This window comes from Stenella coeruleoalba, assembly GCF_951394435.1.
Source record: "Stenella coeruleoalba genome assembly, chromosome: 6".
NCBI lineage: Eukaryota > Metazoa > Chordata > Mammalia > Artiodactyla > Delphinidae > Stenella > Stenella coeruleoalba.
Window position 1 is genome coordinate 66793942 of NC_137151.1, and position 25814 is coordinate 66819755.

General features: G+C 38.5%; 1 protein-coding gene across 7 annotated transcripts in view; it reads left to right on the top strand.

The window, feature by feature from the left end:
- The first annotated feature begins 6689 nt into the window (after positions 1–6689).
- The window catches only part of ERICH2 (glutamate rich 2), a 31687-nt gene continuing 12562 nt past the window's right edge, over positions 6690–25814 (top strand). The window contains exons 1-5 of one of the 7 annotated variants that reach the window (XM_079923529.1): positions 6690–6988; positions 17525–17555; positions 17757–17805; positions 18034–18070; positions 20219–20314. Coding sequence is in view for 2 of the 7 variants with exons in the window: in XM_079923527.1 (XP_079779653.1) it covers positions 18042–18070; positions 23509–23576 (97 nt within the window). In the remaining 5 variants the exon portion in view is untranslated. Of the gene's footprint in view, positions 6989–17524; positions 17556–17756; positions 17806–18033; positions 18088–20218; positions 20315–23508; positions 23577–25814 lie in introns of those variants that run through there. The other 6 variants (XM_079923531.1, XM_079923527.1, XM_079923528.1 and 3 more) reach the window with 6 other exon arrangements.

Consider the following 25814-nt stretch of genomic DNA (forward strand, 5'->3'; position numbering starts at 1 on the left):
CGATGGGTAAGGAGACTCGCACGGAGAGGAGAGGGAAATAGGGAACTTCCAAGGGCCAAGTGTCTTGGTTTTTATTTATTTTAGTTTGTTTTAAGGCTATTTGACTTAAGCTTGTTTATTAATTGAGAGGAAAGAAGTAGTTAAAAAAAAAAGAGGGTTACACTCTAACGGGATATTTTTTCCAACATGCACTTTTCCAGCTTTCATGAACAATTCTTCTACTTGTACTTAGTTTTTACAATATCACCCTTCCTCTTATAAATAGTTGGTTAAAATTCCCAGATTTGTTTGCTTTTTCCATTAGAATTTTAGGTTAGCTGACTCCTGATTGAGTTGGGGAGAGACAGGGCATTTTTCTCACTTGGAGCTATCTTCCAAATCACAAAGGAAGTATCTAGTATTCTAAGAATTCCCAAATGACGCTAAGAAAAGAAGTGAAATTTCCTAGTAAAACAAATTTGAGAAAGGCTATACATTTGAAATCTCCCTCTGAGAGACTGACAAAGTATATTAGACTGACAAAGTCTTCCTCTGAGACTCCCTACATTAAGGAAAACAAAAATAAAAACAAACCAAAAAAACAAAAATCCCCACCCTGGTAAACAAACTGTTTTCCTGGAGAATACTTTTTTCTCTGGTTGTTATTAACACATCGAAAGAATTTCCCCTTAACACCAGTTAGGAAACCCTGCCACAGCAAATTGGTTCTATCTAAATTCTGTGGATTCCTGTAAGGTTTTTACAGTAGAGCGGGACTTCATCTTACCTCTAGATTTAGGGACTCATGTTACCTCAGGGACTTGGAGCCCTCTGTAGACTACCCACAGTGAAGAAGAGTGGTGTCACCACCAACTGCCTTGGGGACCTTTCTGTAACAGCAGGGTAGGGTGTGGAATTAACAAAAGATTGGACTGAGGATAAAGATGGTCAAGGACAGGTCAGCAAGAGACAATGTCGTTAATTAAGGCTAATGAAGTTTCTCACTCTGTGAAAGGATTGGTCATTTATTACAAACCTTCCCAGAAGGATGTGAGTTGAAGACAGGATCAAAGTGCCTCCTTATATGTCTGGAGGAAACAATCAACTAAACTACAATCACCTTAAATTAAGACACACAATTGGAGGTGATAACATATTTCGAAGTTCTGATGGAATAAAGAAGAATCAGGAGGGACTTCCCTGCTGGTCCAGTTGTTAGTACTCCGTGTTTCTCCGTGTTTCCACTGCAGCGGGCACGGGTTCCATCCCTGGTCTGGGAACTAAGATTCCGCATGCCTCGCTGCGTGGCTAAACTGAAAAAAAAAAAAAAAGACGAAGAAGAATCAGGACATAATGCCCATGGAAATGGGGTGATCCACCTTATGGGTTGAAAGAGGGAAATCTGTGGAGCACAAATTTGTCAGTGTGGCCACGTGCTGTCTTCAGCATGACTCAGAGAAGAGCAGAGAACAGTGGGGTTCAGGTTGGTTCCACTGTGAACTCTGATGGGGTCTAGCCTGAACTGGTGGCCAACCTTCCCCTTCCCATCTTATTGAAGTGATTAAGTACAACTAACCTTTAAAAAAGAAAAAGATTGCTATTTCACATATATCCTAATATTTAAATTCATCCACACATCAAGAATTGGAAGACAATTATCATTTACACAAGACTTAAAATAACAACGTTTTGGCTCCAGGCTCCCTCTACTGTCTCTGCAATAATTAACAAACATTTTATGGTACTCTCCTGACTAGATTCCAACATTTATGAAAGTCAAAGCAAACATAATCTTGTACAATAATAAAGGATATCCTTAGTATCCTTAGTATGGTAATCAGGAAGTTAACTATTTGGAGAAAGCGGAAAAATTATAAACTAGTTAATGAAATATTTATATAGACAGAACCATATGAAGTTGGTTGACCATTTTTCATTCACAAATGGCAATTTCATAGGGTTCAACCTTATATATGAACATTTAGTCGTCAAAGAATAGTAGGATGTGTGTGTGTGTGTGTGTGTGTGTGTGTGTGTGTGTGTGTGTGTGTGTTGGGGGGGATTATTACCTTTAATAACCTCTACTATGAAATTCCCTAAATGCATTGGTTAACTTACATGATGTTTCTTGGCCAAAATTAACTACAGAATATGTTAAATCTAGTGTCTTATAAGAATGTATATGTTATAACTTGGGTTTAGAAAAAAGAAGTCTGCCTTTAGGTTAAAAAGTGTAAAGATACAAAATGTTTCACACAGGAAGGTAAATGAAAGAAATGTAGAAAAGCCTTATGTTTACAAGAGGAAAGCTGGAAATAGTTAACATTTTAACTGTGAGAGGAGGAAGCAGGGCAATTTACATATACTTCAAACGATCTCACACTATTGAGAAAACCTGCAAATCCTGCAAAGAATTAGAGGGAAAAGCCAAAGTCAATACACTTCAAATACCCTTGATGTTTCACAGACACTAACGAGAAAGCATCTTCTGGGTAAGTTCACACTTTGCACAAAATAAATATTAATTCTGTTGTTGGTAATTTTCCAAAAAGTTAATATTTTACAGTTCAGAATTTTATTCCTTAAGTTTGCCTTTGAAGCTGGAAAATTGCTTTTTGAAGTTATGTTTTCATAATCCTAGGAATTCAGTCCAAGAATGAAAGATGCCATTAAAGATTTATTTACAAAGATGTCATCAAAACCTTTTTTTTTTTTTTTTTTTTTTGCGGTACATGGGCCTCTGACTGTTGTGGCCTCTCCCGTTGCGGAGCACAGGCTCTGGCCCAGCTGCTCCGCGGCATGTGGGATCTTCCCGGACCGGGGCACGAACCCGTGTCCCCTGCACTGGCAGGCGGACTCTCAACCACTGTGCCACCAGGGAAGCCCCAAAACCTTATTTTTATAGTTACTGTTCACCACTTAAATCTTATGCCTAGCGTAGTGTCTAATATAAAATAAGCACTCAATAAATATTCTTGAAAGAAGGAAATACCGGAGAGGAGTCAGAAATTTCCGAATTGGAGACTGGTTGAATAAATTATGGATAAATTGTGGTTTATACATACTATATAATGTATAGCCACTAAAAATGTTTTTGAAAACTTATTAAAGACATTGGGGACGTATTAAGACATTGGAGAGAATGTTAAGCAAAGAGGGATGCTAACAACGTGTACGCTATCTAATACAAGTTTTATAAAGTAAATATACACATGCACACAAAAAGACTAGAAGGAAAAATAAAATTATTGACTAAGGTGGTTTTTATTGTTTTCTTTGTTTCTCTTCATCTTGCAAGCTGTCTGTCATGAGCATGTACTACTTTTATAATCAGAAAAACACTAAATGTTAAACATTTTTTATGATGCTCTGCTAACAATTAGGTCTGTGATAAAAAAAAATTAACCATTGGGCTTCCCTGGTGGCGCAGTGGTTGAGAGTCTGCCTGCCGATGCAGGGGACACGGGTTCGTGCCCCGGTCTGGGAAGATCCCACATGCCGCGGAACAGCTAGGCCCGTGAGCCATGACCACTGAGCCTGCGCGTCCGGAGCCTGTGCCCCGCAAAGGGAGAGGCCACAACAGTGAGAGGCCCGTGTACCGCAAAAACAAAACAAAACAAAACAATTAACCATTAAAAATTGTGAGTTTAAGATAGTTGTCGTGGGGTGATTCAACATTTTTATAAGTGTGTTTGGCTTTTCCCCTTCACTTTGTTAGAATAAACTCTCACTAGATACATACTTTTGTAATTTATTCAGCGGCCTGAATGCACCAGCCAGAGCTAAGTTGTGCTCTACGTTTGAGTATAACACCAAAAATAACTTCTGTACAAAAGTTACAGAGGTAGGTAAATTCTTTCTTTTTTTAAGCTTGCCATCCTTTTATTCACTATAAAATACACCACTTATGTCCACATTGCTTAGTCCTCTGCCTACAGGTGTAAAGCTCCAAAGCATCCAAAGGTCTAGGGCCCCAGAAGTGGCCAAAGTCACTCAGTGTTTGAGGAACAGTGACATAGAAGCCCACAACTGATAGAAATTATACACCAGTGGTGACATTAACCACAGAATATTGAGGGGCAGGGACATCTCCCTTTCTCTCATAATTTTTTTTTAATCTTCCAGTTTTATTGAGATATAACTGACATACAGCACTGTATAAGTTTAAGGTGTGCAGCATAATGATTTGACTTACATACATCATGAAATGATTACCACAATAAGTTAGTGAACATCATCTCATGTATATACAAAATTTTTAAAAAACAAAAGAATAATGTTTTTTCATCAGAGAGAAATAAAATAACCAACATGAGTTTAAATAGGCCCTGGGCCAGGCACTTTACCTAATGATGTTTAATCCTGACAGCTACCCTGGATGCAGAGACTTTTATTCACATACATAATATTATAGTAAAAGTAATCATAATAGCTAAGCATTATTGATCAATTGTCATGTGCCAGGCTCTGTGTCAGGGGCTTATTTTCTCTCAGTTCATGTTCTGAGCAAGTAGTCTTATCATCCCCACTTTGCACTTGAAGACCCTGGCCCAAAATGGAAACCATATCTCTTTAACCACTTCTCCATGTGGAGAAAATATTTTTATTCTCCAAGGTCATTAAACCATTTTTGTCCCTTCTTTCAGGAACAATAAATAAATAATGAGGGCTTCCCTGGTGGCGCAGTGGTTAAGAATTCGCCTTCCAATGCAGGGGACACGGGTTCGAGCCCTGGTCCAGGAAGATCCCACATGCCGCGGAGCAACTAAGCCCGTGCACCACAACTACTGAGCCTGTGCTCTAGAGCCCATGCTCCGCAACAAGAGAAGCCACCGCAATGAGAAGCCCGCATACCACAACGAAGAGTAGACCCTGCTCACCGCAACTAGAGAAAGCCCACGCACAGCAACGAAGACCCAATGCAGCCAAAAATAAATAAATAAATAAATAATGAAATCACTACATTCTACAAATGGGCTTGAGCTCTTCTGTTGCAGGAAAGAGGGGTGAAGAGGAAGTTTAATCAGTTAGATTTGGGGTTTCTTACATTTCCTTGGAGCAGGACAATGGGAATTGTCAGACATTACCCATTTATCAACAGTAAGCAAATTCATCAAAACGAATGTTTTAAAAGGTATTGATCAAGAAATATAATGAATTTTCCTTGGCCTTTATTGAACAAAAAGTCTTCAGTCAAACTTAAGATATAAGGGTGTTCCTATAACAGAGGAGGTAGTAGTTTGCTATGTCCTTATCAGGCTAGGGATGTATTTGTCAAGGATTTCACTGAGCGCTCTAAAAAAACATCTATGCTGAAACTTCCATTCTGGCTTTTTCCCTTTGCCTCTTTCCTACCATCCAGGGCTCCAAGGAGATTTAGAGTGAATGGGAACAGATGATTAAGAGAATTTTTTTTTAATTTATTTATTTTTGGCTGCGTTGGGTCTTCGCTGCTGCGCTCAGGCTTTCTCTAGTTGCCGCAAGAGGGGGCTACTCTTTGTTGCGGTGCACGGGCCTCTCATTGCGGTGGCTTCTCTTGTTGCGGAGCTCCGGCTGTAGGTGCGCGGGCTCAGCAGTTTTGGCGCAGGGGCCCAGTTGCTCCGTTGCCGGACCAGGGATCAAACCCGTGTCCCCTGCCCTGGCAGGCAGATTCTTTAACCACTGTGCCACCAGGGAAATCCCAGGAGAATTTTAAAATAACAGAATCTCCGTATACCCTTGGTTCCTGAAATGGTCCACCTGGTTCCATTTTATTAAAATATAATTATAAAATTCACCATTTTTTAAGCATCTCTATATGTCAGAACTTTATATACTTTATGTCATTTGAGTCTGACAACCATCTACCAAAGTTCATATTCCCAGAGGGCACCTAAGAGGTTAAAGAGCGATTATACCTCATATAGCTATTTAGTGAAATTCGCATCCAGATTTGATTCCAGAAAGTGGGCTTCCTTCAAAGCACGGTGCCTAGCAACAAATCGACCCTGGTGACTCCCTGCATCCAAAGTGGAGAAAACCAATTCCTTTCTAGAAGCCAAGCTTGAGGGACAATTAGAATTTTCTAATAGAAATGCTCTCCACCCTCTTCTGTGACCAAACCACTTATTTAAGCAGTAAAACCTTCCATTGGCCAATGTCAATTTCATATCCCCCGCTAGTGGGAGGGGAGGGTCCCTGGTTCTAATCATTTGAATCTGATCTGTGGGGAAACACGTCCAGAGCCCTCCAGGAAACCCATAATCTTTTCAGAGCGACCTAAGGTTGGGGGAACAAGTCCTGCAGGGTTCATCCACATCCACGGACAACCCTCTCTCCCAACTCAAGACATCTTTTACTCCATTGGTTAGGTTTAAAACACCAACGAATCCGCCCTGCCTTTTCCCGTCTCCCCGCCATGAATAAGATCAGGTATGGACAACGAAATTCCAATCCCCCTCCATTCTGCCCTTTTCAGAGTAACTGGTGCACATGCGGACTCTCAAGTGAGTGTGTCCGACGGTGCATGCAGTCAATTCTCTGCACGGTAGGAATCCAACCGCCGACCTCTACTGGCCACGGGTCACTGGGGGCGTACCTTCCTAGACTCCCGGATCATGCTCCGCCCCCGCCCTGCCCCGCCCCTCAGCCCTGCCCCGCCCCCTCAACCCTACCCCAGGCTCGCCCCGCCCCTTCCCCCTCGCCCCTACGCAGCTTCCTAGTCTCCCGGCGCGCGCAGTCTCGTCTCCATGGCGACGCGGCGTCTATGGCTCCTAGCTCCCAACACCAAGCCGACCAGGAGCTGGGCTAGCTTTCTGTGTCAACCCTTCAAAGCTGGTCGGCGTGAGAGGGCCACAGGCGAGTAACAGGCGCTTATTCGACCACGGTCGCCCTCATCATCCCGGAGAGCGGCCTGACCCAGTCCTCACCTCGGACTCCCCCAAGCCCGGCGCCTGAGCTCGCAAACTTCTCTGCCTACTCCAGGTTCAGGCTCTGGCGCCCCAACGCAGCCGAGGCAGCGCGCGAGGAGGTAGGTTCCGCGCGGCCGGAGGTGCAGCTCGTAATTGGCTTCCTCCTCTGGCTACAGTCGGGCACTGAGAAAGGGATATTTGTGTCTGGGTGGGTGTGATAACTGGGCAGTTTTGACAGACGTGTCTACACCACCATTCTCTGAGCTGCCGAGTCGCACGCGCCAACTCCTCCACCCCCCCCCAAAAAAACAATGAAAATAGCCACGTTCTTCCATCCAAGGGCTTCCGGCTACTTCCCTCTGTCCGCAGGCACCACCACCCCCTTTTCTTTTCTTACTTTTTTTTTTGAAACTTCTTAATGGCCAATAGGAGCGAGCACTCAGCTGGCTGTAGTTAACACGTCATTACTCCCTAGTCGACTTGCCATAAAAAATTTCTGTGGAATTTGAACAAATCACTTAACCTCCCCGGGCCTTGTTTTTATCTTCTGTAAAATGAGGGGCTTGGACAGCGGATCACTTCTAAGGTCTAGTCTCAGCCTTCTGTGAGATAACGAAATTGACTTGAGATTTCTAAAATCAAGATCCTGGGGTCTTTTGACTACTCAAACTACTCTACACAGTGCCCCTATAGCATTTTAGTTAACACATAGCATCACTATAAATTTATCGTCTGACTTCCCAGAGGGCATAGGTGAATTGGAGGAATCTGTTATGACCCCCAAGAGACCCTGGAAGTTGCTTTTTAAAAATAAATCTGAAAAAGACACTGAAAATGTCTTTTGATTTGTTTTATTCTCCTAAAAACCAAGTACAATGATCACCAAGTCCACCTTGTTAAATTTTTTTTTTCTAGTTGAAGTTTTGTTTTTTTAAATCTCAGGAAAACAATAGCACACTGCTCTTTAAGTGTTAAGCGTTTACCCAAGCTGAATCCAACACCTTTTGTAGGATTCCACTGCACCACTCCAGAATTCCAGAGCTTCCTACCTCACCACCACACGCATTCAGCACCACCATTTGAGCTCAGTCTTCAATGTTTTCTCCCCCTTCATTGCCCAAGCCAGGCCCAATTATGCACTTAGAACGGACTTCCTTAGTCAGAGTTCAGCTTCCGCACTGTCCTTGCTAGGCTGTAGGTAATAATAACAATAGTAATAGGAAGAGTTGGAGTGATTATCATTGTAGTAGGAGATAGGTGCTACTGTTATTTATTATTAGCTATTTATATTAACCCTCACAGTAACTCTGTAAGGCAGGTAGTATTGAAACCACTAGGTGGCGTTTGGGGGGGGGCTCCAAGGAGCTCTGGTGCTTTGTCTCCATGAAGAAAGAATTTAGCGAGAGGCAAAGTGATAGATAAGAAGTGATTTATTAGAACAGGACGCCCGTGAGGCTTACAGGAGGGCAGGCGAGAGGGTGCTGTGCCCAGAACTAAGTGAGCTACAGTTTTGTAATCAAAGGAAAAGTGGGGAAGGGGGAGCCCCTCTTCTTCCTCATTCTTGAGTAGACATTATGCTTCCATCATCAGTTCCTCCTCCATGTTGGGCGGGGGGGTTTTCTTATCCCTGCATGGTCAAACTGAGACTCCCATGGTGCAATGGAAATGAGCAAAAAGGTGGTAACATATACTAAAATATGGTAAATCATCTCAAGTTTCAGTATAATGTCACCTTTTCTTTATATGTTTGTTTTTTATGCACGCAGAAGAGTGTGTCCTAAGAATCATTAACTTACTGAGGTCACTGGGCAGGATGTGGGTCTCATTCCACTATTGTTTTATTGTCTTGGGGCTTGTCTCAGGCTTCTGTCGCATGGTTTTGTTGTTAAGCAAACCTGCCTTCTTGAGTGATCATTAACTTACAGGGGTCTCGCATACTTTTTTCTTTACTTGCAGTCCCCTGGGGGATTAACTATTTAATCACTCTGTCCCTATTTAATCACTCTGTCCCTATCAGTATTTTTATTCTCATTTTACACTTTAGGAAAGTGAATCATAGAGGGATTAAGGAACTTGCTCAAGATCACACAGTTTGCTGGGATTTGAACATAGGCAGTCAGACTCCAGAGTCTGAGCTCCTTGCACTATATTCTGCTGTAAAGGAAATATATAAAATTTACAGATAGTATTTTTAATTATGAATGTAACTGATAGATGATCACTGAAACCATTTTATACACATTTGAGACTATACAATGAAATATTGCCCTCTGCCTGTCCTATTATGTTTCCCCACTAAGCTCCTCTAGGATGGAGGGTGGTGCTTAATCATCTCTGTCTCTCTTCACCACAGTTTCAGGGCCTGAGCATGTAGCTGCCTACTTATTAAATCATTCTTTGCCTATTAGAATAAAAAGTAGCTTATAAAAACAAATAGCACAAAAGGATAAAATAATTGCACATGTGGGATGAAACAATATATCTTTCAGTGTTATAAGAGAAACCTAAAATGAGAGTTTTGTGAAATCTGAATTTTAAATATTGGTAACTCATTTTATAAATCAGTTTTCTGAAGCTTTATAGAATCCAAATAAAACCTATTTGGCCCTATTGGGTGCTGGTTAGTGAACACTTACCTGAAGAGTGGGGATATGAGATGTTTTACATTCTTTTTTTGGTACCAAGTCTTTATAATCTGGTGTGCATATCTCAAATTGAACTAATCATGTTTCAAGTGCTCAATTGCCACACATGGCGTGTGGCTACCATGTTGGACAGCAAAACTCTAGTTTAATGTGTACTTTTCCCTTTGCTTTCTTGTTGCCGTCCTTCCTGTTCCATTCATTTAACAGATATTTATTGAGCACCAGTTTGTGTGACATGGAGTGGATTAGGTACTAGAGTTTTTTGTTTTTTTTTTAATGGCTTGAATTTATCTGTTCTTTGTAGCCAAAAAAAACTAGCTGAACTAACTAACCCCTCTTCCCTGGGGTTTTGGTTTTTGAGAGAGGCAATTTTTCCTTAAAAGCTGGAACCCTATCACATAAAACTTAAGAATTGCTGGGAGCCATGTTTTGCATTACTTATGGAAAATCTGTCTGCAATGAGAGAGAAGAATGAGACCCAGGTGGGGAGAAGCGGAGGTGAACAAGGGAAAGCCCCCACCTAAGCCCTGTCCCCACCTAAGCCCCACCCTCTCCTTGAACACAGCTGTAGCCACTGTGTCCTGACTTCCACGCAGCTTGGGTATTCAACTCATGGATTCTATGAGCCAGGGCATCCCGTTTTGTGCCTGAGCTACCTTGAGCATGGTTTCTGTAACTTGCAACCAAGAGTCCAGGTTCACACAGCTAAGAAGCTAAGAAGCAAGATCTTTCTTTTAGAAAGGAGTCCATGATGACCCCCCACCCTGCTGTGACCTGAACCCCAAAGTACATTTTTATTTACATAATATACAGAATTTTTCAAACATGTAATCACATAATTATGCCTTTTCAAATCATTTTGTCATGTACATTTTTATACTTATCTAAATACACTCATCTTCTGATTAATACTACCTATCTTTCTATGTAAGTCTTTCAGTACTTTTTTTCTTAAAATAAATCTATATCTGCTTTTCCATAGCTCTTTTCTTAGAATTATCCTCCCCAATTCTATGGGCCTTTTTAAAAAATTATATGAGCATTCTAAAGCCAATTAAATTACTTTATATCATTCCAATAGTTTTATTCAATCAGTGAATATCTGAGTACCTTTAAAGTGGTGTAGCACCCACACTCATGGGTAACAGCCAGTTTCTGCTCTCCAGAAACTTCTGGCCTGGTGGTGCATTCATTCCACCTCTCTGTGCAAGGAAATGCACATATTGTATATGTGCATTTCCTTAACGGATTCTTTTCCTCTACCAGGATTCTATGCTTGGCCTTTTCTTCTTCTACATAGGTCATGCCATCCATCCCCACTTTCTCACAGTTATCCCATACATCGTCTTTTCTCTTGAGTTCTAACTCTCTTTTCAATACGAACACTTGATTTCAGTTGACCTCCAGGCACCTTCAACTCAGAATTTCTGAAAACAAACTCATTATCCCCCAGAGTGTGCTCCTCTTCTGGTCCTTATCCTGGTCATCCAAGCTGGAAACATCAAACTCTTTTGTTCTCCCTTCTATGTCCACTGAGTCTCAGTTTCACCTCTCTTTTTGTTCCAAGTGTACCTTCCTGGCTTTGTGCATCATCATTTTTCCCTAGACTAGAGTTTGACAGACTTTTTCTGTAAAGGGCCAAATAATAAGTATTTTAGGCTTTGCAGGTCATACAGTCTTTGTCGAAACTTTTCAAGTCTGCCACTGTAGCTTGAAAGTTCCCATGACAATGTACAAACAAATGAGCATGCCTGTGTTCCCATAAGTTTCATTTATAAGGGTAGGCAGAGAGTCATATTTGGCCCATAGGTGATAGTTTGCCAACCCCTGCTCTGGGCTGTTGTAATAGCCTCTTAACTGGTCTCTCCAACTCCCATTCTCTCTCGGGTTTACCCTCCACAGAATTTCTTTTCTAAGATAGATCTAATCATATGATTGTTATTCAGAGCCTGGTTTGCTCTCCATTGCCTACTGGTTAAAATATTTAGCACATGACAATAACTTTTAAAATTTGATCCCACATACAAGAAGCAGGTAAAGGAAAAGAATCTATCAAGGAGATGCACATAAGCAATATGTAGACAGATAACTACAGAGTGGTGGAATGACTTACCACCAGGAGAGGCTACATCCTCTGCCATTCTCTAACACATGGCAGGAGTACTCTTCCCATCTACTGACTTGATCTTGACTTGGTTAAATAAATGCCACCTTCACTGTGAAGCCTGACTCATTGTTGCCGCATTGCAGGTAGAACTGATCACTTCTCACTCTGTGCTCCCATGGTCTATGTTAATTCTAGTGTTGTAGCTCTTATTACGTGACAGCAGGTATGTTAGCTTCTTTTGGTTTCAAGGAGTAGGAGCTGTATTCGTCAAGGTCTCTTGGTTTCAGATGACAAAACTCCAGCTTGTTTTGGCAAAAAGAGAAATCAGTTGGCCCATGGTAAAGACAGAGGTTGATCTGGAAACAGGAACTCAAATACCATCAGGAATGTGTCTGTGTCTGTCTGTCTCTGCCCCCCACACACACTCCACCCCTCCTCCGTCCCTGTCCTTCTCTCTACCTCATCTCTTCATCTCTCATATCTGATTCTCTTGTATATTCTGCTTCACTCAGGCCACTTTCTTCCTGAAACCTAGAACCGTAGCAGTTGAAAGCTCTACTCTCATATTCTCTTACCTTTGTGACAGTTCCACTTGGAAAAGCCTCAGAAAAAGGTGTGGTGAACTTAGCTTGGATCACAGGCTCAATCCTTGGTTCAGTCATTGTGTTAGCTTATGAATTACCATGATGGGTCTGTGCTAGGACAGCACTGCTCTTGTGTTCGAGGGGGATGGATCTGTCAACCACATAAGGGGGGGATGAGCTATAGGCAGACAATACCTTATTCTAGGGATATTTGTAGAAATTACAATACGTGGCAGGATATAGCAAACCCAGAGAATAGGCCTCAGAACTGGATTCTGGAACTTGAAGGTTGTTCAGAGATAGTTCTGTTGACTGGACTCTCTCCCTCTATCTTTCCAATTCTGCCTCCAATGCCTTCTGACTCTCCTTGGGTATCTTCAGTCCATGAGCTCAAAAAAGAAGGGATTTGAGGGACTTCCCTGGTGGCGCAGTGGTTGAGAGTCCGCCTGCCGATGCAGGGGACAGGGGTTCGTGCCCCGGTCCTGGAAGATCCCACATGCCGTGGAGCGGCTAGGCCCGTGAGCCATGGCCACTGAGCCTGCGCGTCCAGAGCCTGTGCTCTGCAATGGGAGAGGCCACAACAGTGAGAGGCCCGCGTACTGGAAAAAAAAAAAAAAAAAAAAAAAAGAAGGGATTTGACTGATCCTGTTTGGGCAGTATGGAAAATTACATTGGAGCCCCTAGAGGGAAGCATTTAGTATATTACTTTGAAGCTTGGTCTGTTCCATATATATAGGAAGTTAGTACTTTGTTTCCCCTGTAAAATTCTGAGCTTCTCTTGTATCCCCAGAGCTTATCACAGACATATCTGATACATACTAGGTGCTCATCAAACGTTTGTTTTAAATAGATATTGAATACTACATGAAAGTTAGGAGTTACCTAACTGTGTTGTTCCTATTACCACCCGGATTGTTGAAAGACATCAGGAGAGTCTGCCCATGTTCCAAAAGGCAGAGGGTGTATTTGGTAGAGAGTCGAAGTGCTGATTAAATGAATATTGTGATGTTAACATTAACCATAATCAGTAGTTATGAATCTACAAGGTGTGCACTTACATACTGTTCTTTCTGGAAACCATGACTCCAATTTGAACAGGTACCACTGGGTGGAGAAGAGAATTGAAGTAGCACAAGGCCAACATAACAGCTCACATGCCTGTAAGAGGTGGATAAACAAAGAGGTGGATACAAACGATATTACAAATTTTACATCGTATTTTTTAAATAGATAATACATTTATTTTATTTGAAGTTCAAGAGGTACAATGGATGTAAAGTAAAAAAACTCCCTCCCACCCCAGTCCTGCAGCTATCTCTATTTCCTCCCCAGTCAACCAATATTATCAGTTTCTTTTATGAAAACATTTCCTTTCAGAGAGATTTTTTTGCTATTAATACTCATTTGAAAAATACATAGTTGTGCAATGGCCATACCTATTTCTGACCAATTATCAGCCCCTGCTTTAACTGTACCTGTGTTCTCAATTACTCTCCTTTTTCCCTGGAGTCAGTGATCTTTCTAAGCAAGTATCATTACTTTAGGGCTTATGTGATTAATTAATTAATTAAAGGTCCTTAGAGCTAGTTTGCTTGTCTCAATTGCAGTAAAGCCTCCTTTTTGTTTCCCTAAGCAATCTTAATCAGCCCCATAGGGCAACGTCCCAGTTTTTCGTTTGGATAAAACATCAAGTTGTTTCTACCATGTCCCTCCTATGTGCCGGGCACTGTGCTAAACTCTTTACCCAGATCATCCTATTTAATCCTTATAATGATCCAATGAAGTTGGTACCATTGTGATCCCTGATTTACAGACAGAGGGACTGAGGCCTACAGAAATTAACTTACCCAAGCTTACATGGGAAGTGGCAGAACTGGGATGTGAACCCAGTGTCTTTACTCAAGAGCACAGCTCTTTTCTTTTTTTTTTAAATTGAAATATAGTTGATTTACAATGTTGTTTTAGTTTCTGGTGTACAGCAAAGTGATTCAAATATATATATGTGTATATATATGTATATGCACATACATACATATATGTATTCTTTTTCATATTCTTTTCCATTATGGCTTATTACAAGTTATTGAATGTAGTTCCCTATGCTCTAGAGTAGGATCTTATTGTTTTTCTATTTTATATATAGTAGTTTGTATCTGCTAATCCCAAACTCCTAATTTATTCCTTTTCCTACTTTCCCCTTTGATAACCATAAATTTGTTTTCTGTATCTGTGAGTCTGTTTCTGTTCTGTAAATGAGTTCATTTATATCATGTTTTTAGATTCCACATATAAGTGATATCATATGATGTTTGTCTTTCTCTGACTTAGTATGATTATCTCTAGGTCCATCCATGTTGCTTCAAATGGCATTATTTCATTCTTTTTTATGGCTGAGTAATAGTATCCCATCATATATATATGATGGAATATTATATATTTATGTTATATATATATTATATGTAAATATACATATATATATTATATATATATACCACATCTTTTTTATCCACTCATCTGTTTATGGACATTTAGGCTGTTTCCATGTCTTGGTTGTTGTAAATAGTGCTTCTATGAACATTGAGGTGCATGTACCTTTTTTGAATTAGAGTTTTCTCAGGGTATATGCCCAGGAGTGGGATTAGCTGGATCATATGGTAGTTCTATTTATAGTTTTTTTAAGGAACCTCCATACTGTTCTCCATAGTGCCTGCACCAACTTACATTCCCACCAACAGTGTAGGAGAGTTCCCTTTTCTCCACACCCTCTCCAGCATTTATTATTTGTAGACTTTTTCCATGATAGCCATTCTGACCAGTGTGAGGTGATACCTCATTGTGGTTTTGATTTGCATTTCTCTAATAATTAGCGATGCTGAGCATCTTTTCATGTGCCCGTTGGCCATCTGTATGTCTTCTTTGGAGAAATGTCTATTTAGGTCTTCTGCCTATTTTTGGATTGGGTTGTTTATTTGTTTTTGTTTTGGGGCCATGCCTCACAGATTGGGGGATCTTAGTTCCCCAACCAGGGATTGAACCAGGCCCTCGGCAGTGAGAGTGCAGAGTCCTAACCACTGGACTACCAGGGAATTCCCAGGTTGTTTGGTTTTTTTAAATATTGAGTTGTACAAGCTGTCGTATATTTTGGAAATTAATCCCTTGTTGGTTGCATTGTTTGCAAATATTTTCTCCCATTCTGTAGGTTGTCTTTTTGTTTTGTTTATGATTTCCTTCGCTGTGCAAAAGCTTTTAAGTTTGATTAGGTCCCATTTGTTTATTTTCGCTTTTATTTCTTTTGCCTTGGGAGACTGACCTTAGAAAACACTGCTATGACTTATGTCCGAGAATATTTTGCCTATGTTCTCTTTCAGGAGTTTTTGGTGTCATGTCTTAAATTTAGGTCTTTAAACCAGTTTGAGTTTCTTTTTGTATATGGTGTGAGGAAGTGTTCTAGTGTCATTGATTTACATGCAGCTCTCCAGCTTTCCCAACACCACTTGCTGAAGAGACTGTCTTTTCTCCATAATATATTCTTGCCTTCTTTGTCGTAGATTAATTTACCTTAGGTGTGTGGGTTTATTTCTGAAGAGCCCCAGCTCTTGAGTATTACTCCGTACTGCCTCCCAAAGAATTCAATTTTATGAAAGGAGATTATGAAAGGAGGTAGGTAATGATAAAGCTAGGTAATGATAAAGCTAGACCTAGCAGAGACTGGGTTTCCATCAAGGGCTGGGATCTGCTCATCCTAGGTTTTTCTTTACTAGGTAAAAATGGGAGGAGAATTTTATGCACTGATGTTTCATCCAGGTAAAGGGTAGAATGTAGCAATCCATAAAGACCCTAGAGCTAGAACGGAAAGGAAATCTCTAAATATAAAGGGGAGACCCAGACATACGGGTACCCACAGAATGTGGGCATCTGTGGTATGTAAGTACCTCTCAGGAGAGGCCATCTTAGATTTCTTCTGTTAAGATCTTATTTGGTTCATTATTGCATTGTTTGGGCTTCTGAGCTCCACTGCTGTAGAGAATCAGGAGTAAAATCTTTTATTTATCCTAGAGTTTGGTCTTCTACAACTGTTTTTCCCAAAAAGATGCCTTGTTTTTCTGATGGACTTTAGCTCTCTGTGAGCTTCTCAGAGGGATAATCAAATTAATACATATATAATGTCTGGCTTGATCAGGGTTCCCCAGAAAACAAAGCCTAAGGCAAAAGTTTGTGCACTACTGCTTTATTCCAGAGTGCAAATCAGTGTGAGGGAGACACATTTAAAAAGAGAAAAACTTAATGCAAATAAATGAAGCTTCTCTTTTATTGTCTACAGTTTTGGTCCTGAATTTTATATTCCAGAAATCCCTAGGTATTACTACTTATAATTTTTAAAGCCTGGCTTGTGATATGGGGACAAGTGTTAGGGGAGGAGAGGCAAGTGAATTATTGCTTATGAAAAATTTAAGTGTGGCATCGCTCATACATTAAAAAAAAACCCTTAAAAATTGATTTTTCTCTTTACAATTAGAATGAAATTTATCCAGGTATATAAAGGGCTAAGTTATAGGAAAATAAGTCTATATAGACTAACTTTAAAAAGGGACACATTCAAAGAGAAAACATTGTAAGTATTAATAAACTCATAAGGGAACTTATAAGATAAGAATTATATTTTTAAATGCATCTTTGGAGAAAAATGTTAATTTCTAAATGCATTTGTTGAAATAATATTTTATTAAAGATACTATCTTGAAATATCATGGAAAAACTTCTAGTTCTGGCTAATATATACTCTGTAAAGGTGTTTTTAATAACACGGATAAACTGGAATGTGGCAGGTAGTTTGGTTTATGTGTTGTTTTACTTTGTTAAAGTGGGAGGGAAAAGCAGTGTTGTAAACATACGCCACACTGAACTTATGGTTTCTGGGGGTCAGCTCAGTAGGAAAGGGGCACCTCAACCTGCTGTATTGTATTTGGATCCAGATCTAGGGTCCAAGTTACATAAACCCAAAAAGGTAACAGAGAATTAGAGGCTAATTTAATACATCACTTTTCTAACATGCAAAATTTTTTCCAGTAGCTCTTTTTACGTAAACTCCAAGGTGAACGGGGAAAAGGGGAAGCATTAATTTCTCTAGGCTTTTTTAAAATCTCATTTCATAAACCAGAAGAATGATGTTTTTCACTTAGGATGAAAGTAATGATACTAAAAACAAAATCAAAATACATGCTTACTACCCTGCTGACAGACCGAGTTCTGCATTCTATTTTATTTATATTCTAAATTTATACAAGTGTTTAAAGAAGTAAATATTTTGGTTTCTTGCAGGAATCATCTAGACAAGACAGAAGCTGTAAAGGTAATAGTATATAAAATAGAACGCTTTAGTTCTATTTTACCATCAGTTTATATAGTTTTGGAACAATTGGCTTTAGTATAAAATTACATTTTAGCCTAGATAATAGAAATGTTCATATAAAGGTTATGAATAAATTATTTCAAATACCTCAAACTAAAATAATACTGATAATGCTAGTTTTTATTTCTGCTTCTCTTTTAGGCACCAAAATAAGGACAGAATGGCCAATTGCTAGTGTTTGATCCAAAGGGTAAATGATTTATTACTTAAAAAGAATATGTTTGACCACCCTTTTGTCCTAAATATTAAGAAGATAGTCTACAGGAATAGTTGAGTGTGGTTGAAAGACTTAGCAATTAAATCCTTTATTATACTGTCTGTCACTCAAACAATGCCTAAATATTTGCCAGTCAGGAATTTCTATTAAGCACATCACTACTGATAAAATACTGGGTTGATTTTTTTTCTTTTCTTTCAGAAAAAGTGATGATTGAACCAAATGGAGCAATGTCAGAGTAAGAAGATGTCTCTGGTTGTGCATCTGATCTATCACATGCCTTTTAAGCAATTAGAACTAGATAATGCAATCATTTGTCACCCAATTAAATTTGAAAGTCCAGAAATGCATGGATTAGCACTTAGCTTTTGCTTCAGTCAAAGCAATTGTTACTTAGATAAGAGGACATTTAAAATGAAAACTGAATTTTGATAAAAATGTAGGGGTATAGATAATATTCAAACCTACTTTTTAAATGCTTAAACAGCAAGTATTCTGTATTTTACTTATATAACTTTCATCGCTCATTCCTGTTTCACTTTGATACTTGCTCTCTTCTTTGAGAATATCATTTTAAAGGAATACTTACCTTAAAATCAAACAGATTCTTTGTTTACTATGAGAAGAACCGTTACTACTAAATTAGGAAAATAATCACCCTATCTAGTTGAAGAGATTGATATTAAAAAAAGAATCATAGTCCAGTTTCAATTTGGTAGCTAAATATTAAGTACCTGCTTTGTTCAAGGCACTGATTCTGATAATTCATCAGAGCCCTTCCTGATACGATCATCTCCTCTCCCCTTAAAAAAAATTCAATTATTTATTCCATGAAAAATTACACTTTGAAAGTTGATTGTAAAACACATTCATGGGGATCAATTATTGATAAATTGGCAGGTGCCATTCTAGTGGGATTCTATTCAAATTGATACTATTTTGAATTATTCTGAATATTATTGGCTGGGAAAAATTATACCTTATGCAACATATATTTCAATTTTCATACTGTCAAAGCTAAAAATTAAAATTAGGGTCCACCTTGACTTTTGTTGTAAATTATATATTAAAGATGTATTTTTATACTAAAGAGAAGGTAATGTATTACAGATCAATGACAGACTCTGTGCTTATTTCAGATTAAATGTTATAGACAACCAGAAAAAACTAAATGCCCCATTAAGTATATTAATCTGGATGTAATTATATATTATATATCCTATTACATGGTTGAATATCTTTAAATTAAAAATCTAAGAAAATTTTAGTAGTCTTTGAGGGAAATAGGATATAACTTTCAGTAATACTAATGGGAGTTAGTAGTCATTAGTGAAAATACATTCTATCATGTCTATGAACCCCAATGTTCATAGGCTGTGATAAGCAGTGTGGAACTGGAGCAAGGGGTAACCCACATCCTGAGGTAGTTAAAACCCAGGGGTAAATCAAATGCAGTCTGGGCCGAAATAGAAAAGCAGAGTGATGGCCTGTTCTCTTGATCTCATTAATAATTGCATCTGTTTATCAAACTGCTTTTTGCAAGGGCAGTATGATCATGTTCCCTTCACTTGCAGAGAAGAGTTTAGGTTTGGGTTTGGTTTGGTTGTTGTTTGGAGTGAGGGACAGAGGGATAGGTAGGTAGCCAGTAAGCTTCACAGGTGCATGGCTTTGTTACCTCAGGTACTCCACCCAGAGGTGAAGGTAAACAGAGCCAGTCCTGGGAAAAAAAAAGATCAAGTAGGAAAACAGAAAATCATGGGGGACCTTTACTTGAGGAACAGTGTGACTGACCTACAGAGTTGATGGATTTTCTCAGTATAGCTTTACATTCCACTCTCCACCCTGCTTCTGGCTCCATAGTCTGACAGGCAAGGGGAATTTCCCAAAAGGTCCTATCCAGGTTGGATTAGGGAAAACTAGAAATTTTCTTTTCCCACCAGTTCTTTGCTTTAATCTGCTGATTGATTCTTCATTCTAATCAGAGCCACAAGGAGTGTGTGAACTTTATAAACCAGGAGTTTCAAACTTCTCTGTACACAAAGCCCAAATAATTCATTTCCGTTTTTCCTCATGGATCCTCTCTGTCAAAGATTTTGTCTACCCAAAAAATGGCACTTAATTAACAAACTGTTTTCAGCAGTAAAAGTAAAGTATGTCTTTAATGCTGGACAAAGTGTTATAGATCTTGGACCTTTGATCTGTTGGTTTTTCATCAGGCTTTCAAGTACACATAAAGATGTGAGGGGAAAATGGGTAAAGCAAACCCACAGCACTCAACTCTTGGAGTTTGAAAAAATTGCATCTATCGGTTATTCCATAATCGTATATTTTATCTTTTCTAAAATGTATGACACATTATTTTTTACTCCCATTTTTACACTTTAAGTAAATGCCTCTTTAGATGCAGACCAACATTGGCAAGCAAACTTTATACCTCACCAACACAAGTCTCTCTAAATGTAGCGAAGACAGTCTCAGAAAAGTAAGTTTTAATTAATTTTGTTTTTAGGCTCATGGTTTTTTTGGGTTTTTGTTTTTGTTTTTGTTTTGACCGCACCTCGCGGCATGAGGGGTCAGGGATCAAACCCTTGTCCCCTGCAGTGGAAGTGCGGAGTCTTAACCACTGGACTGCCAGGGAAGTCCCTCATGTTTGATAAATGTAAATCATTTTAAAACAAAGTTTAAAATATAAACTTTAAAAAATTATTAATTCCAATAGAAATCTGGGGATATTTCATAAATATGCCTAGTGTGCTTAACATACTAATTAATTCTAAAACCTAGGTTATCCACCCTCTGGTGTAAATATGTTCCAGTGGGATATCTAACTTGACTAACTCTCTAACCTTAGTAGATACTAAAGTAAATACTTTCCATCTTCCAAAGTAAAAATTTGAATTTTTCCTCAATTGTAATTGTATTTAAAGAAAATATATTTTAGAGTATGCTGGTTATCTATTTTTGTTAAATGGTTAGAAGCATTGGTATCATAAGTAATGTCACTTTCTCAAATGAAGTCAACAGATGATAGTTGAAGAGCAGGTTGGAGTTTGGTCCTCTGCTTCTTTGAGACTGTATACAAGATAGACTTTATATCAGAAAGTGAGCAGAAAAGGAATTCACATTTTACTGTTAAAATGATGATTTGGTCACTTCTCATATGTATTTTTATGGCATGTTCACTGCTTCTCAAATAGTAATATCCTATTTATCTTCAGGTCATTGAGTATGTTGGCTTCCTCCATGTTAGGACATTAAGATTATTAAAGGCATTTCAAATTATTCAAATATCCAGAACTAGACTAGCTAAATTCCCTTCTTTAGTGATATAACTTAGTGAATATATAAGTACCATATTTCATAGATTCTGAAGCATACATATTTTAACATCTCTACTTGACAATACTTTTTCTTTCTTAATGTCTTATAATATGTCTTATAATGTGTAATATAATATGTCAGTATGTCTTATAATAAATAGGTGACAAATGTCTTATAATAAATAGGTGATATCTTTGGATGGACCTAGAGATTATCATAATAAGTGAAGTAAGTCAGACATAGACAAATATTATATGACATCACTTATATGTGGAATCTAAAAAATAATACAAATAAACTTATTTACAAAACAGAGACAGACTCACAAACCTAGAAAACAAATTTATGGTCACCAAAGGGGAAAAGTGGGGAGGGATAAATTAGGAATATGGAATTAACAGATACACACTACTATATATAAAATAGATAAACAACAAGGTCCTACTGTGTAGCACAGGGAACTATATTCAATATCTTATAATAACCTATAAAGGAAAAGAATCTGAAAAAGATACATATATATATGTGTGTGTATATATATGTATCTGAATCACTTTGCTGTACACCTGAAACTAACACAACATTGTAAATCAACTATAGTTCAATATTAAAAAAAAAAGAGGAAGAAAAAATGGTATCTTAGATTCAATGAAATACTGTAATTCGTGGCTGGGAAAAGGCAGTGAAGTCCTCCTTTTATCTAGATTAGATATTAGAGCGTATGAATTCTAGTAATTACTTGTGGTGACCTTTGGCATAATAGGACTCTAACCATGCTAGAAACTGGATACTTAAGTGACTTCTCAACTTTTCATGTGTAGGGTTTCTTCTTGGATGCTCTCTTTCACAATTAGAAAATCAAGGAGGGCAGAGGTAGAAATGTAAATCATCTTTGCTTTGTATTTTTCATCAACAGAGTGGGGTTTTGCTTAGCAGCATATACTGGGGAAGTGAAGATTCCATTCCCTCCCATAGTATTAAGAATATAACAAGCTGTTCAGCATACTTGCTAAAGCACTGTACAAATCACTAACTTTACTACTAATGTTCTAGATTCACATTTCGATAGGGATAAAACAGAGCTACTATAACTTAGGGGAAAAAATAATAACACTTTACATCTTTTTATATCTTTCCATGAAAACTAAAAGTTGAATTTTTTAAACTCAGTAAAGGAGACATATTAAAAGAATCACATTAAAGGAGATACAAAAAACGAAATTGGGGTTATTTTTCCACCAGCATGGGTGCCTGTCTTTGTAAACAGAGTGCACCACACAAGACTCGTCTGTCTCAGTGTGTTATCTGTTGACAAGAGGTATCAGGCTTGAAGGCTAAAAGAGAAAATTAACCCATTTTTATCTCAGCCATTTAATGAAAAAGCAGGCTACTTTGTATTATGACCAGGGGTTAATATTAGTGTTGGACTCCATAAGCATAGCATTTATTTTTTTTAATTTAAATTTATTTATTTATGGCTACGTTGGGTCTTCGTTGCTGCATGTGGGCTTTCTCTAATTGTGACAAGGGGGTCTACTCTTCGTTGTGGTGCGCAGGCTTCTCATTGCAGTGGCTTCTCGTTGCGGAGCACGGGCTCTAGACACGCGGGCTTCAGTAGTTGTGGCACACGGGCTCAGTAGTTGTGGTGCATGGGCTTAGTTACTCCACAGCATGTAGGATCTTTTCAGATGAGGGATCGAACCCTTGTTCCCTGCATTGGCAGGCGGATTCTTAACCACTGTGCCACCAGGGAAGTCCCAAGCATAGCATTTAGCAACGGTAAGAACTGACTTACAAACTTGAAAAAAAAAAACCTGAAGGCTAGTATTCCTTAAATAGTTTTATTCCATCATATCACAATGATATGCCAGGAACATTCAGGTAATGGATTGCTTATATACTCTATGTTAACTCTGAAAAGATTCTAAGAATCATTACACAATGACAAATGCCCAATAGAAATAGAATTTTAATCATTAGTAAAACTTATTTTTAATGCTTTTCCACAAAGAAGATATTGCATTTTAGCTATTTATTGTTGGTGTATTATATTGTGTGTTTATATTAAATGTGTGTATGAACCCATATAGAACCTTAAACAGAATTGTGACCTAGAAAAGTGTTTTTTCACTATCTACTTTAACATTTAGAAAGGAAGTCTCTTCAAAAAATATTGAAAGTAAAGTTTCTTTAAAGAATTTAGAGTGAGTATCTCCAAAGACTATTGAAAATAAAGATATAGAAACAAATCTACAGTCTAAGATATGGTCATCTTCCTTCTTAAAAGAAAGCACAGGTAATAATATTTGTTTTATTTGAGTAACTGTAGCTTCTAATTCAGCCCTCCTTCTCTAGGACCTTTAGGATGTTGACAACTCGAGGTCTGGAGCAGGTTGTGGGAATCAGTAATTTTTCAGACTCAGGTACCGGATGATTCTGATATGCAGTCAGGTGGGATCCATGGGTATACATTACATAAAATGATAATGATAGGGTATTCAATTTTAGAATGAATTGAAATACCTGTGAAAGCATGAACAAGTTCCGCCTATTCAACAATGGTTTACTGAGTGCCAGGCACTTGTTTAGAAGCTGTGGATATAATAGTTAGCAAATGGCCAAGATCCTTGCCCTTATGGAGTTCACATAGATAGCCAACTATTAAACACTAATAATAAACACAAATAAGACAGCCATATATAAATAAATGGCACCTGGAGGAGGGAGAACTATCTTAGATCTAGGGATCAGGAAACCTCTCTCATGATACTCAGTGTTTGTGAATTGAATGAGTTCCTGTGACATCACATAAAGTTCTTAATTCCCTATTATGACCATCCCTGATGACACCAGTGTGATGAGTCGGTGAACAGGCTGGGTACACACTGGAAGATTAGAGTGGTTATGAGCCGACGGAGACTGTAAAGGAAACAGGTAGATAGACTGAATAGCCCAGGCATCCCACTCTTGGAAGGACTTGTTATCCCTTTTGAGGATAGATAGTACCTTTTGCTTAGAGTGAGGAGTTTTCCCAGCTTTTTCTTTTTTTGGCCTGCTTTTTCTTAACATTGTCTTCTCTCAACCTTTCCTAGATTTCCTCATTTTCTTCTTTCTAACACCAGTGTTTCTACATTATTTAGAGTAGCTCATGGCCACACTCCCATCAAAGAAGACACCTCAAGACTTCCCAGACACTCAAAGTCTTACAAGAAGGGGATGATGTAGCACAAGTTAAGGTTGAAACAGAAATTCATCTGTAGAGCCAAAAAACTGGGCAAACTCAGTAGTGTTTCCCAAAGAGATAATTTTAGGAAACAGAGGGTAAATTTTTTTTAAATTACTTTAATAGTAGTATATTTTAATGTGTATTAGAAAAAAATAATATAAGACCTGGTTAAGAATATGGACTCCAGAGCCAAAATGACTCCCAGATCTACCTTAATTAGTGGTGTGAAGTTGGGCAAGTTATTTAACCTGTCTGTCTCTCAGTTTCATCTATGAATGGGATAAAAATAGGACACACCTCATTGAGATGGTGAGAGAATTAAATGAGTTAATATATGTAGTATTCAGAAGAGTAATGGCGTATAATATTTGCTGTGATTATTATATCTTACTTTTATTAGTACCTCCATCAGTTTTGTGGATGATAATATTTATGATCTGGCAAAATTTCTAAGTTAAAAAAGTAAATTTAAAAAAAATTAAGTAAATAGTATAGGTGATACTCTCATATGGCAAAATGGATGAAGATAGTATATTACTGAAATTTGGAAAATGTTTCAATAGCTTGTGCCATGGAGGTTTTACCTCTTAAATATTTCTCTAATATATCTCCTCCTCTCAATCCCTATTTTAACAATGCCCTGTCATCCATCTCTTTCACCTGGACTTTTTAAAGACACCTCTAACCACCTCTCTCCCTGCTCTTTTTTTTTTTTTTTTTCTGTCTGCCTTCAAATACACGTTCCACCCTGGTATCCAGGTATTCCTGCAGAAATTCAGAATTGATCATACTTGTTTCCCTACTTAAATCTTTCATGACTACTTTGTTTCCCTACTTTTAAATCCTTCATTCTTAGGACAAAGTTCTAACTCCAAGGCCCACAAGACTCCATTATCCAGCTTGTACCCCTCTGGCTACATCTGTCACCATTTCAGCCTCAATTTTGACCCATACGCAACAACAAAGTGCTTGTAGCTCCACACACATTCTTTTTTCACTGGTTCATGCTGTCCCCTCTCCTTGGAAAAACTGATCCACTCAGACCAGGATGGGGCTCTCCTTTGGTCTCCCATGTACCTAGTACACATCTTTATCACTTACTGCCATACTGTTTTATAATTATCCATTATGTTTCTGACTCCCCAGTTAGAGTGTGAGCACGCTGAGGTCAATGACTGTTCATTTTTGTGTTCCTAGGGCTCAACATAGTGCTGGGCACTGAATGGGTAGTCAGAGTAGTGCTTATTTTTTATTTTTCAGTCATCTATGTTTGGTCATAGGTACTGTGACTTGACATTAAGAAAAATCATTAATAATGTTATGTAACTTCTGGTTATATCTGGAACACTTCACATGTATCTCTTCCTAATCTGTGTGTGTGTGTGTGTGTGTGTGTGTGTGTGTGTGTGTGTGTGTACAGAGAGAGAGAGAACTT